Consider the following 13,726-nt stretch of genomic DNA (forward strand, 5'->3'; position numbering starts at 1 on the left):
CCCCTTTGCATTCTCCTCACACTTTGTGATGAGGGAGACAATGAACCAGAACCCACTCTCCCGAGGAAGACAAAAGAGAGGGTTGCAGAATGTTTTGCTTTGGTCAGGCAGTTGGGGTTAAGTGACTTGCCCAGGGTCACACAGCAAGTGTCAAGTGTCTGGTCGGAGATCACACTTGAACTCAGGTCCTCCTGACTCCAGGGCCTGGCTGCCCCTGCAGAATGTTTTTAACCAAGATTTCAGTCCAAATCTCCATCTCCCCCACCACCCCCAAACTCTCCAAAGAGGCCCAGAAGCAGGCTAGGACTCCTCCAGTTCTGCTCCTCCTGCTGAACAGACGATACATCTGGAGGGCTGGGGCTCCTGCATCTGGTGGGGGGGAATGAGCAGAGCTGCCCGGGGAGAAAGGAGGCCAGAGAACAAGCTGGAAGCGGGCCGAGAACAAAGAAAGGAAGAGGATTTTTCAGGGCATTAAGGAAAAAATGCCACCTAGAATCTTTATTCAAATGGGTACTTGTACTTTGACAGAAATCACAGCTCGATTCAACACCAAAAAGCTATTTCCTTTGGAAATGCACCAAGTCATGGCTCCACCTCAGGGTCCTCTACAGAGAGGAGCCCATCTCTCTCTGCCTTCCCCACAGCAGAGCCCAGTACTTTGGGACTGACGGACTAGCAAGGGAACTTGGCCCACTATCCCCATTACAGGTCTCAGGAGGAAGGGACAAGGGGCAGTTTTCAGCCTCCTGGCCTGAAGGCTGCCCAAAGTCCAAAGATGGGCAGCCCTCCCTAGACAGCAAGCTCTGCACTCCTCTGGAAGCAATGTCCAGGTCACATCACATGGCCTTCGGCTTTGTCCGGTCCTGACCAAGACCCCTCGGGGGTGTCTGGGATACGGGGGAGAGGGCCAGAGTGGGAGGACGGTCCCCCACAGACGTCCACGACGACGATGACGACGGAAGATCCAATTCCAGGCTCGCTGCCCCAGCTCCCTCCTCCTCACCCCTGGGCCCCCTCCCCAAGTGGTCAGTAAATCTTCTGACGGCTGGGCAAGATGGCCTCTTTGATGAAGGAGAAGACAACCAGGATTCCAGAACGTTTGCCTCGTTTGCCTTTGGTGAAGTAGTTGGAGACCACGTCATCTGTGGAGGTATGGGCCAGGATTAGGAGAATAATCCTAGGCCTGGGTCCTACGCTTGTGTTTAATTCTTGGCCTGGGGTCTCTTTCCCCATGAGACCAGAGTAAAGATTACAATAAGCGTACAAGGCCGGCCTTGCCAGCAGACTAGGGGCTAGACCAGACGATCCCAGAGGACAGAAGCCATGCCTCTTCCATCAGACCTGGGGCTCCCAAGGGTAGAAACATTCCCCACCCCCTCATCCGACAAGGGGCTCCCCAAGGGTGGGAATTCTGTCTCCTCCAGACAGAAGCTGTCTACTCACTCCCACCCAAGCCAGCAAGGCAGCAAGCGCCATACCCGTACTCCCCTTTCCCCCTCTCAGCCCCGCTCACCTCCAGGCTGTATAGTGGAGGGCAGGACATTCTCCCCAGCAGACAGTGACACAAAGAACGCAAACGGGATTAACCAGAGGCAGAATGTGAAATAGGCCAGGACCTGTGAAGACAGAGGATGTTCAGCCTCAAGCCCCTGGGTTCCCAAGTGGTAGGAGCACTGAGACCAGGGAGACTCCAGGAAGCTGGAGAAAATCCACAGGACAATCTGGATAGCCAAAGGGAGGCAGGGAAGAGTGGAAAACCAGGCTAAAACAGGGAGGCCTGGAGGAAGCTACTAACCCATTTCCTGCCTCGCTTCAAAGAGCGGAGCAGACAAAGATGCCCATGCCTTCTGACCTGCCTCTCTCCCAGGCTGACTAGAGCAGAAGGCAGGGATCTTCTGCTGTTTGTCATTCCTTCTCCTCCCCTCTCTGTGTCTGCTGGTCTGTCCCTCCCTCCTTCCTGGTACTGTGGAGCCCAGAAGCCATAATAGCCTTGGAACAAGTGGGTCTCGGAGAGCTCTCCTACTCATGTCCTGTTTACAGGAACGGCTGAGTGTTGCAATCAATATTAATAATTATGTTCTCTGGTCCAACCATTCTGGAGAGCAGCTGGGAACTGTTAGGAAAGGGACTAAAATGAACGTCCGATGCTGCGTATGCCCCAAGGAGGTCACCAAAAAGCAGAAAGGCGCCACCTATGCCCAAACGGTGGTAGCAGCGCCTTCTGGGCTAGCAAAGACCTAGAAACAAAGAAGATGCCCATTGCCCACAGAATGTGAATGCAATGAAATAGTCCTTTGCTGTAAGAAGCCACAAACATGTAGAGATACATGTAAGCGCTTACAGGAGCAGATGCAAAGTCAAATCAGGAGAATCACCAGACAAAGGTGACAATCACGGCAGTGAAAAGAACAAGGCAACAAGTGGCATAAAGTCTAGCCAAGAGCCCAGTGCCTGGCTCAGTGTCAGACATCATCATCATCATCGTCATCACATCAGGCAGTGGCGTGCACAGATGATCTCCAGTGTTACCAACAACCCCAGGAGGTGGGCGCTATTATTATGGCCATTTTACAGATGAGGAAACAGAGGCTGAGAAAAGTCAGGTGGCTCAGCCAGGCCCACACAGCTAGGAAGTGGGTCTGTACCCACTGTGCCAGCTGGCTGTTTCCAATGACCAAGCCTGGCCCCAAAGAAGAGATTTGAAAATGCACTTCTCTACCCCTCTTTGCATTGGTGGAGAACTAAGAACGTGGAAACTGCATATTATGTTGGTTTATGACCTGGTTTATTTCCTTTTTAAAACATTCTTTGTTATAAGGGATGACACCATGGAAGGGGGAGAGGTGGGGCACACTAGAAAATGGAGGTGCTGCAAAAAAATAAGGTTTCAGTACAGTTTTTAAAAATATATTTCTTTAAGTCATTTATAACGGATTTTTATACTTATATGAAATTCAGGATTTCCCCCCAAACCCCAATATATTCTAGTTCCCATTAAATCTCTCCTTTCTCTTTATCCTCCTTAAAAAATAGAGTAAAATACTGAAGCTTCAACAAAACTCAAGTAGAAAACAATGGTCAATGTTAGGAGCACAGGGTCAAAGTTAAAGGACACGGCCTTTTTCTACTAGCCCCTGAAAAACCACATTTCACAGAAGGCACTTTATAATGTGGTCTGCTCGGAGGGTCTGTTGCATCAAAACCCCTTCCATCAATAGGTTTCCAATGAATAACGAATGATCGATGGCAGGGCAACAGAGGTGACTCAGTTCACAAACAGTAAGTTTGGGTTTTTGTAAAAACTCTTTACTCACAATGTAAAAAGGACCAATTCTAGGAGGCTGCTGCATGGCTCCTAGGGAGAAGTCACCTTACTTAAAACCTCAACAACAGAAGGCCGAACCCCACACTGTTATCTGCACCATCACTGAGTACTGTTAAAGTCAGCCCAAACTAGCATCTGACATCGCTGTATGACAAGAACATTCCAGCTGTAAGAAACCAGGACAAATAAAGTCAATCAAAAGCTAAGTCCTGTAAGGGCATGAGATTGCTAGGTCCTATCCAGGCATGAAGGAAGGAGGCGTCTGGGGAAAACATTCCAGGACTGTTCCATGCTGGCCCTGCCCCCCCCCAGAGACCCCACTCTAGAAGCCATCCTCTGCCACCAAGAAGTAACCATGGATCAGATTTCTTGCCTTCTCAAGGGGTGCGGAAGACAGAGAATTTGGAACTGAAAATAATTTTTTTTAATTAAAAAAACAAAAGGAACCATGGGTGATTTTTTCTCCCAAAGAACAAACACAGGCTGGAGACAGAAGTAGAGAAAGGAAGGATTTGGAGAAGTGACCAGAAAAGATTCCCAGTGTGCAGTAGGAGAAGGGGCATTTAGGGGAGGGCTTTCAGACCCACCCAGGCTGAGAGAACACTCAGGAAGGGTAAAAGACCTCCCCAGACCAATCCTCAGTGACCTGGCCAGCCAGGCCCAGGGAAAGTAGAAGAAGAGTGGTCCAGAGAGCCCTGCTCACCACCACATGCCGAAGGGGCCAGGGCCCCCCAGGAGAAGACCTAAGACAACACATAAGATTCAGGAAATGCCAACCACCATGTCCTTTTCACTTAGGTACCTAGGTGGTACAGGGCCTGCAGTCAGAAAGACCTGAGCTCAAATCCTGCCTGAGACTCTTACAACCTCTGTGATGCTGGGCAGGTCACTCTTAACCTCTATCTGCCTCATTCTCATCTGTAAATTGGGGATAATAGCTCTTAAACTGCAGGGTTGTCGTGGGGATCAAATAAAGCTGTAAAGCACTTAGCAAAGTGTCTAGAACACCATAGGTGCCTAATAAATGCTTGTGTCCCCCACCTCCCCCCATTCCCAAATGTCCTATGGTGCTTCTTACCTCTGAGAAGGGGTAATATTCCTCTGCAAAATACTGGAACGCTAAGTAGTGATTGACCACCACCAACACTGCAGAAGAGGGAAAGAGAAAGAGAGCGTCAGTCATTAGAAGAAAGGTCCACGAAGGGCCTCACCACCCTCTGGTGGCTGCCCCAGGCCTGGGTGGACGGCCCGTATCTCCACAGCTCTTCCTCACAGTGAAAGCATGGCAATCTCTGCTGAATTACATCCAATAGCAATGAGAACAGAAGTGCCCATCCAAGGGGTGGGGACAAATCCAGGCTCTGTCATCCCTGCCTGGGTGGACTAGGGGCACAGCAGGGAGCTGACAAGCTCTCTGGGCTGGTCACTGACCCAAAGGCGGAGGGGCCTCAGAAGCCATCTAGGGAAGGGGAAACTGAGGCCCAGAGAGGGGAAGTCAGCGGGGAGTATTCAATAAGAGGTAGCACCACTTCTGCTTAATGTTCTTTATCTATGAAGTAGAAGCTTGAGCTAGATATCTGAGAGCTGGGCCCTCCCAGCTCGGGACACCATGATGCCAGTGCAGGTATGGTTACCCTGGGTTCACAGAGAAGGAAACTCAGCTGAATCAACAAGCATTTATTAGGCACCTACTATGTGCCATACTCTGGGGGTATAAACATGAAGAATAGAACCAGCCCTGCTCTCAAAGATCTTACATTCTACGTAAGGAGACGAGCACATGAGCCTGGAACAGGCAGAGAAAATGCGTGGCGCCTCTGCCAGAACCAAGAGAGCTTGGAACGGGGGGGGGGGAGGCATTGCTGGTTTTGGGGGGGGGATAGGAGTTCTGTTTTGGACATGTCGGATTTGAGATGCCCACAGGACATCTAGTTTGTCAAACAGGGAGTTGGTGATGTGACAGTGACGTGAGAGGGGAGCACGCAGGTGCACACGTGCACACACACACATGCACACAACACACACTGAGGAACTGAACCGAGAGCTGGTGAAGTCCCAGAGCGGGTGCAGAGGGGAAGACCAGCACAGGATGTCGGATAAAGTAGAAAAGGAGATGGGGAAGTGATTTGACAGGTACCAGGAGAGAGGAGAGTCACAAAAAACCAGACAAGGGAACCTCTAGGAGAAGTGGTCACCAGAGTCAAATGCTGCAAAGTTCAAGAATGGCCCCTGAGGCCCAGCAATGAAGAGCTGCTTGGGAGCTTTGGAGGCAGTGATGGGGCTCAGGGCATCAGGAAGAGAGGGAGGGAGCAGCAGCAGAAGCTGAAGTGAGCAGGGACGGGAGGGGCCGAAGATCCAGGAGAGAGGGGCCGGGGAAGACTGGAGGACGAGGAGCGGGGCTGGCCATCCCAAACTGAACAGACAGCATCTTGGGGGCTGGAAGAGACCGAGAATGGGAGAAGATGGGGCTCACATCACACGGCTTCCATTTCCTCAGTAAATGCAAATGGAAGGAAGGATAAGGTTCAGGGGGCTTTGGGAGAGAAGAGAAAGTGTGGACAAGTCATCAGGGGTATTCTGCCTTCCCCTCCAGGGTCCGTGGACTGAAAGGTGTCAATGACAACTCACGAGAGGTTCCCAGGGATTACAGTTCTCGCTCACGGTCACACAGCTGGTAAAAGGCATAGCCAGGAGTAAAAACACAAGTTGACTGATTTCAAGTTCAACCATCTTCCCATAACAGTATACTGTAACCCTTGAACGAGATACTCACACCTTCTGGGTCTGTCTCCCAGTTCTAAAACAGGAAAAATTAAGCATGTTCTATTTCTATTACGGGGGTAAAAATTAAATAATGAATGGTATAGCAACTACACAGATGTTTCATATAAATCCAAAATATTGCTAATCTTGCTTCTTGTCAAATTTTTTTTTTTTTAGTAGATATTCTTCTCATCTTGGAGGAATAAGGAAGACAGACTCTCAGGGGCCTAAGAGAGTGAGTTTACAGACTAGAAAAACCAATACATGTTGCAGGCCCACAATCTCTCAGCTCCCAACAAAATTTCAATTTGAAATTCAAATTTGAATTTCCAATGTGGTGGACCACTTTCTCCAAAAAAGGGATGCACTCCCACCGTAACAGGTGTTGAAAAGGACAGAAAGATGAAGCCAGACCCTCATCCCCATCAGGTCTCCTTGGATGGCCCTCCCCACGTCATCCCTAGAGCAAGCAGCCCTGGTCGACTCAAACTTTCTGGTGTCCTGGGGGCCCAAATCCCCCTCGTCCAGCCAAAGCAGGAACAGCAACAGATTATCCCTGTGCTCACCTGATAGATTCCCCCAACATTGAGCCTCATTCTTGCCTAAAGTTGCCCTTAGGGACAGGAATGGAGAAGCCAAGCTGGGAAGGGGAGCCTGCAGGGCCCTTCTCCAAGCTCTCTCCCAACTGTCTCTTAGCAAAGAAGAGTCTTCAGCCCTACCTATGAGTCAAAGGTCAAGTTTCCTGACTGATATAGAAAATTACAGCCCATTCCTAAGAGATTCAAAGAGGGAAGCCCCTCTCTGTACACCAAGGAAGGTTCTGCAGTTCTGAGGGAAGTCATGGACCCTTTCCAAGGGGAGAAGAGAGCAGCTGAATTCCCCTTTGGGCCCTAGAGTCCTTGTACCCAAGACACACCCATTTCAGGAGTTTGGCTCTAGAAGAGACTCCCAGTGAGCTCCCCAGGGACAGTGGGCCCCAACACGTCCAAGGACCGATGACCAGCTCTTTCCTCCATCTAGGGCACAAAGGGCTGGCCACGGTGGCCCTTCTACAGGAAGAAGAGAAAGGAACTTCCTAGAGATAGAAATCCCATTCAATGCTGGTCAGAGGCCAGGGCCATCAATAATAATTCACACTCACGACTCAATACTCCAATAGAACTGGGATCTCATCAATTAGGGAGTACCTGCAGGGATGCAGCTCTCAGGCCACTCATAACTACCCATCCTGGGCACCTGTTGTCCATGACCTCCTAAAAGTCTGGCCCCTGATGCAATGGGGCCCTTCCTCGCTTTCTCCCTCTTTCTTACAAAGAGAGAAGCAAGGGAACACTCTGGCTCCCCCATTCTTGCCACTTTTCCAGCCCACTTTCCTTTTCTAACATTCAGTTCCCTTATTATCTATTGCCATAGGCTGCTTACCCTGTGTGGCTCCCCACTGCCTTCTGGGGGTTCTTGGGAGGCAGCTACAATCATGAGAACACCACCCTCATGTGCACAGGGCTTTACATTTGCACATCTATTATCCTCCCCAGCCACTTACAAGAGCCCTTTCAGGCTGTATTCTTCTACCCATTTTTAGAGATACAGAAACTGAGACCCTGAGGGGCAGTGATTTGGTCAAAGTCACAAAGCTAGACAACAACAGGGCCAGGGTCAGTCCCAGTGACCAGAGGCCCCAGCTCCACTGGTCTTCCCAGGACCCCTCAGAGCCCCCAAAGCCTCTCCATGTGCCAATGAAGCTTTAAGGTACCTGTTCTTAAGGATTAAAATAGGTGCAACACTACTGTGCTGTAAATGACCGGCAGGCCTGTTTGGAAAAACATGGAAAGACTCACATGAAATAACGAACAGAACCAAGAGAATGTTGGACGCAGCAGCAGCAATATTGTTCAAAGAATAACACGAATGACTGAGCTGTTGTGAATAAAACGATCCTTCAAACCAACTACCAATGACCCACGCCGGCAGAGGCTGTCCACCTCCAGGGAAAGGACCCGTCTGTGGAGTCTGGATTGGGGGGCTCCCCACGCGGGTCCCCACCACAGGCCACAGGCTGGCCTTCTCTAGCTCACCGTGGGGGCGGGGAAGACTCGGACTCATAATGGAACAATAAATAAATAATTTTTAAAAGAGTTCAAAATAGGAAAGGGTGACTGCTCTTAATGCTCCCCACCCTTGACCTGCAGCCCCAGCCTGGAGCTCCCCCTGGACTCAGCTGTGCAAGGATGAGGCACCACCAGATGGAGACCCTGACAGCAGGAAGGGGAGCAGCACCAGTGCGTGCGCGCGCACGCGCACACACACACACACACACACCCCCTCCAGGGAGGGAAGGGCCTCCTGCCTCCCGCCTCCCCTCAGGCTGCCCTGGGCCTTGGGCCTGCCTGGAAGCCTCCTGCTGGCTGGGCCAGGCTCCTCCTGACCTCTCTCGGGAGGCCCTCCCGTGGACCACTCCAACGTGTGTTTACACCATCTCTTTTCCCGCTTCTCTATTCCCGTTGTGAGTGCCCCATCTCCCCCTCAGCCTGAGCCTCCAGCAGGGCTGGGCTTGGCCCGATTAGCCTAAGCATTGTCAGACTCTTGCTTGACTGCCCTGCCAGGATGCTGCCAACAGAAGGGCAACACAGATCAGGAGGGGGGCAGCCCCGAGCCTTTCCTATCAGCCCACGGCCCGCCTGGTACTCACCACAAGAAAGGATGAAGTTGGGCGAGGTCAGCATGATGAAAGGGAAAGTCTGAAGGAGGCCGAAGTAGACGAGGTTGGTGAAGAGGCCCATGCCAATCAGGAAGCCGGGGAAACGCTCGAAGACGTAGAGGCCAACCAGCACGGCTGTGGAAAACTGAGACGAGCGAGGAGGCTCAGGATTCGCCTCTCCCCCAGACCCCCCTCCGCCCTCCCCACGCTGGGTCCTCCTCGGGGCTGGCAGCTCCGCCGGCCTCCACTGCCCCTTCCGGGGCTCGGTGTGCTTGCATCCACACACTTCCCAGTCTAGGCCTGCAGCCGAGCACCACCGCCCCCATCCTGCTAAGGCTCAGGAGGGGCCTGGGGTGGGGGAAGGAGCTGAACTAAACCTCTGAAGATCTCAGGACCACAACTCTCGAGCAGGAAGGGTCCTCAGTGACCACTGAGTCCAACCCTTCATCTTACAGATGAGGAGGCCGAGGCCAGGGCCACAGCTCAGAGCATCCCGGGCGGGATTCCTGGCTCCGGGCCTAACAGGCCGTCTCTCCACCCTACAAGGCTGACTGCAGGCCAGCTCGAGAATTTGACAGCTCTTTGTGCACTGATAAGACAGGCCTGGAGGGAGACCGGGACGTCCCATTTACCCCCCCCCCCCCAGACAAACCGGGTCTAAAACTCTTCCCTGGAAGGGGGCTCAGCAGGATCTCTTCCACCCTTCATGTGCCAGGAAGCTGAGGCACACAGAGTGAGCTTCCTTGCATTCACGGACAGATGGACCACACGGCAGCAGGAGGTCCCCGAGTCCCCCTTTCCCTACCCTTGTGAGCACAGGCTACTTTATCAGCCCGGCAGGTCACCGAGCCACATCAGGTCAGCCTTCGGGTAGGAGGCCCAGGAAGATGATTTCTTCCTGGCGATGACGCAGGGGAGCGGGCAGCAGTGGGGAGGGGGAAGACCAGGCCCCTTACCCAGATCATGTATTTGATGATGCGACTGGTGGCCACCGTGTACTCTTCTATCAGCTCAGCCAAGTAGTAGAGCCCAGCCGCTGGAAAGAAGAGGCAGGAGAGACTGCTAGGCTGGCTGGTCAGACCCTGGCTGCCCATTCCTTTCACAGGATCCCACAGCCCTTGACCCTACCCATCCTGAGTGATGGTCACCAGACTCCAGCCTATTGTGCTGAAGAAGGCCCTGCCGGCCTCTCCTGGTTCACCCCAGCACCACTTTAGGAGGGCCCTTCACTCCTACACAACCTGACCCCTGGGTCTGTGAGCCCTGAAGGTGGTCATTACCTAGAGAACTTTATCAATGCCCACGTGTCTGAGGGCAATGGCTCTTACCAGGCTCTTGGACATTTCTGACAGCAGAGAGAACTGGAAGGGAGCCTAGCGATGGTCAATGCCCCAAACTCAACACATCCTGGCAAGGTCACCCAGCAGAGACAGCACAACTCGGGATCCCAGACTTCCAGGCCAAGTCTTTCCACTGTCACACCATGTGACTGGCTTCCTCACCTCCTTCCCAACCCAGCCAAGGAGTCAACCCAGAAACCACCATCCAGGGTCTGCGATCCAGTCCTTAGGACAGCCCCCTCCTCTGGGGGAACTCTAACATATCCTCACCTCCGCCCTCTGATCCCTGCCCCTCCCATCCCCTAAATTCTCGCAGGGGACAGGCACACCTTTCAGGAAGCACCTCTCACCCCCACCTAATTCCTAACAACCCAATGGATCTACAACCTCTGAATGCAGGTCCTCTCTCCAACAATGCGGAGGCCAGCCCTCCGTTCTGAGTGAATGTCCTCCACGTCGCCCCATCAGTCTGACACCAGGATTCCCCCACAGTGCTGGGGGCCTGCTTCCCACTCCCCGGCAAGCACGGACTCCCTTATCAATGTATTCCTCAATACTGATCACTGACAGGCTTGTCTTTTTTTTTTTTGGTCATATAAATGTAGGCCCAGATCTAAAAAATAACTGCTCAAAATGTGGAGGGAGGCAGAGGAGGTTGGAGCATTCTGTACCACGAAGCACAATCGTATGACTTTTCAAAACATAAAAGGCACTGAGTAAGAAGGAGCCAAATTGAGACTAAATGATAATAATGACCATTTACTCCTCTGCGTGGTGGACGGCCAGCCCTGTACCAGGGAGCCCTGGGGTTAAATCCTGACCCACACAGGCATTGGTTACATGATCACAGACAAGTCACCTAAACTTTCAGTGCCCTCGAGCAAAGTCTTGTTAAAAATTTTCTTGGCACTTTCATTTCCAAATCTTTGCTTCCTGCCCATAAGCCATTGTTCATATGGAAACACTTTTTACAAAGAATTGGGAGTGGGAAAATAATTAAGTAAACTAAAGCCTCAGCTAAGGCCCAAGCCAGATTCCTTCCTTTTCCACATCCGTGGACCCACACCAAACAGCACAAGCTCCTGTAGATGAATCGGGGCCTCAGGCAAAACCAACGTGCACGAGTGTGTGTGGACATGCCTTGGGTGAAGTGGAGACAACTGGCCTCAAAGTCCAGAGGTCTTGGGTTCAAGTCCAGCATCTGACACAGACTGCCTGGCATGCCCGAGGCAATCACTGACCCTCTTGGAGAAGCCCACCTCCAATGACAGAGCTAACAAAACCATCCCCCCAGTTAATGCAGTTTGACCCACACCGCCTCTGATTCTCACACCAATGGGGGAGGGGGGACCCTGACTGAGGCCCAGGACTAAGGACAATTCCTCTAAAAAGAAGGGGCTGTACGGAAAGATTTCTCAAGCCCCTTCCAGTCCAAGCCTCCCAATTCGGGTTTTACTGGGCCTCTTTACTGACAATGAGGCTCACAAATGTGACAGCTGGTCCACAGTCACAGCCAGAAAGCTAAGCTTCAGGCTGGCCCTTCTGGCATTCCCCTCACTGACCACCTCTGGGGACCTGCCCCTCCTCCAGAGTGTGGACCCACGATACAAAACACAATCCCGGGGCCAGGAACAAGCCCCACCAGCTAAGGGGCACGTTGGGAGGCACCTATGCCTACAGCAGACCCCCAAGACTCCTTCTGCCCGGCCTCTCCTGGGCTGCAGGCACCCAGCCCCGGTACTAACCCTGCCCAGCTGGGGCTTCTCCTTCTACCCAAATACCCCCTCTGGAATGCCCCCCATCCACCCCACACCAGTCAGCACTGAAGGCAATTTAAGCTTGCTCTGGTATTTTTTCAGGTGTCCCTCCATCAATTCCTGAAGACTCCCCTGTTATCATCTGTAGAGGCCTCCATCACAGAAACCTGGACTTTACTGGTAATCTCTTCTCCTCCTTGTCCCCAGCGGGGATCCTTCCTGCTGCCTCAGACCCCCAAACCCTGCTCCTTCTTTCCCCCTCCCCTCCTAAGAGAGACCCCAGCACCCCTCCAAGTTTTCTCCCCTGGAGAGAACTTCCTCACTCCCTTCTGTTTAAAATTCTCTTCCATCCTTACAAACCCTTCCCGTCTCCTTGGAGAAGGTAGAGTCTAGACGGGTCCCCAGAGACTGAAGGCGGGCCATGTGCTTGAACCAGACTCCTCCAAGGAGGAGGAGGAGGAGGAGGAAAGGTCTCCAAGTGACCCGATGACAAGGAAGTGGGGAGGGAGGTCCTGAGGCTAGCGGGGATCAGGCCACGTACATAGAAGAAGGGAAGGCAAGGAGGACGTGGAGGAAAGGGAGGTGCCCTGCCCAACTTACCAAAGGGGGCTGAAGGAGGAACAAGGAGAGCGAAGCGTATAATTAGGGGAGAAGGATCCTCTGGACAGAGGGAGGGGTCCCACAGAACGTAGTGTGAGGGAGGTTCCCAATACAGGCCGCAGAGAACCTGATGTAACACTGAGGGGACAGGTGTTGCTGGCATATTAGGGGAGGGTCTGAAGAACATGCAGTGGGGGAGGCTACCTCGGCAATCCCCCTGGTATATTGGGAGAGAAAGACCTCCCTGCTGCAGAAATGGGGAGGGTCCCGAGTCCCTACAGAGGCCCCCGTATGCCTGAGAAAGGAAAGGCTAGTTTTGGCAGAGTCTCACGCTATTAGTAAGGCAGCCCTTGGCACATGAGGGAAACCCTGGTATGTGAGGGGCTCCTGAGAGACCTCTGGCATTGGGAGGGCTGGGGAGGGTCCCACCTAGGAGGAGGGGAAGGGAAGGGATCCCAGCAAAGAGAGGGGAAAAGAGAGAGGGGAGAGGAGGAGGAGGAGGAGGAGGAAAGGAGAGAAATGGAGGGGGAGGGGGAGGGAAGGGAGGGAGAGAAGGGGAGGGAAGAAAGGGGAGGAGAGAGAGGAAGAGGAAGGGAGGAAGAAAGAGGGAGGCAAAGAGAAGGAGGGAGGGAGAGGGGGGAGGAAGGGAGAAAAGAGGAGGAGGAGGAGAGGAAGCAGGGAGAGAGGGAAGAGGAAAAGGAGGGAGGGAGGGAGGAAGAGGGGGACTGGTGAAGAGGGGGAGGGGAGGAGGAGGGAGAGGGTCTCCTGGTACCCTGCAGGGGCACAGGGATCTGGGCTGGGAGGAAGGACCATGCATCCTGCGGGGGCAGGAGGGCATCCCGCTGTGCATTAGGGGGGGGGGCTCTCCATATTCTGGGAGGGGGGGGCGAGTCTCACGGCACACTGGGAGGAAGGGGCTCTCAATATCCTGGAGGAGGCCACAGCACATGGGGGAAGAACGGACTGTGAGGGGAAGGCGAAAGTCTTATTGTATATGGGAGTTGGGGGGGGGGCTCTACCATAGGAGTCTGCACGACACACTGGAGGTCTCCTGGTCTGGGGAGTCCCAGCAGAGCGCAGGAATCTGGGGTCTCCCGGTGTAGGAGTTACCACAGTACACTGTGGGGGTTCTGCTGGTGGGGGAATCTCTCACTATGGGAGCCCCCACGCAATGCACTGGGGGTCTTGCTATGGGAAGAGTCCCCCACACCACCCATGGGGGGTCTCTCGCTATGGGGGTCCC

General features: G+C 53.1%; 1 protein-coding gene across 1 annotated transcript in view; it reads right to left on the minus strand.

Annotated features, from left to right (window-relative positions):
* Window positions 1-459: 459 nt before the first annotated feature.
* Window positions 460-13,726, minus strand: part of TEX261 (testis expressed 261) — a 13,416-nt gene continuing 149 nt past the window's right edge. The window contains exons 2-6 of the mRNA XM_027840024.1: window positions 9,743-9,822; window positions 8,778-8,931; window positions 4,404-4,471; window positions 1,514-1,616; window positions 460-1,142 (exon numbers count right to left, since the gene is read on the minus strand). Coding sequence (XP_027695825.1) covers window positions 1,027-1,142; window positions 1,514-1,616; window positions 4,404-4,471; window positions 8,778-8,931; window positions 9,743-9,822 — 521 coding nt within the window. The 3' untranslated portion in view covers window positions 460-1,026. The remainder of the gene's footprint in view (window positions 1,143-1,513; window positions 1,617-4,403; window positions 4,472-8,777; window positions 8,932-9,742; window positions 9,823-13,726) is intronic.

The sequence above is a fragment of the Vombatus ursinus genome, unplaced genomic scaffold, assembly GCF_900497805.2.
Source record: "Vombatus ursinus unplaced genomic scaffold, bare-nosed wombat genome assembly UNPS02014837.1, whole genome shotgun sequence".
NCBI classification, from domain to species: domain Eukaryota; kingdom Metazoa; phylum Chordata; class Mammalia; order Diprotodontia; family Vombatidae; genus Vombatus; species Vombatus ursinus.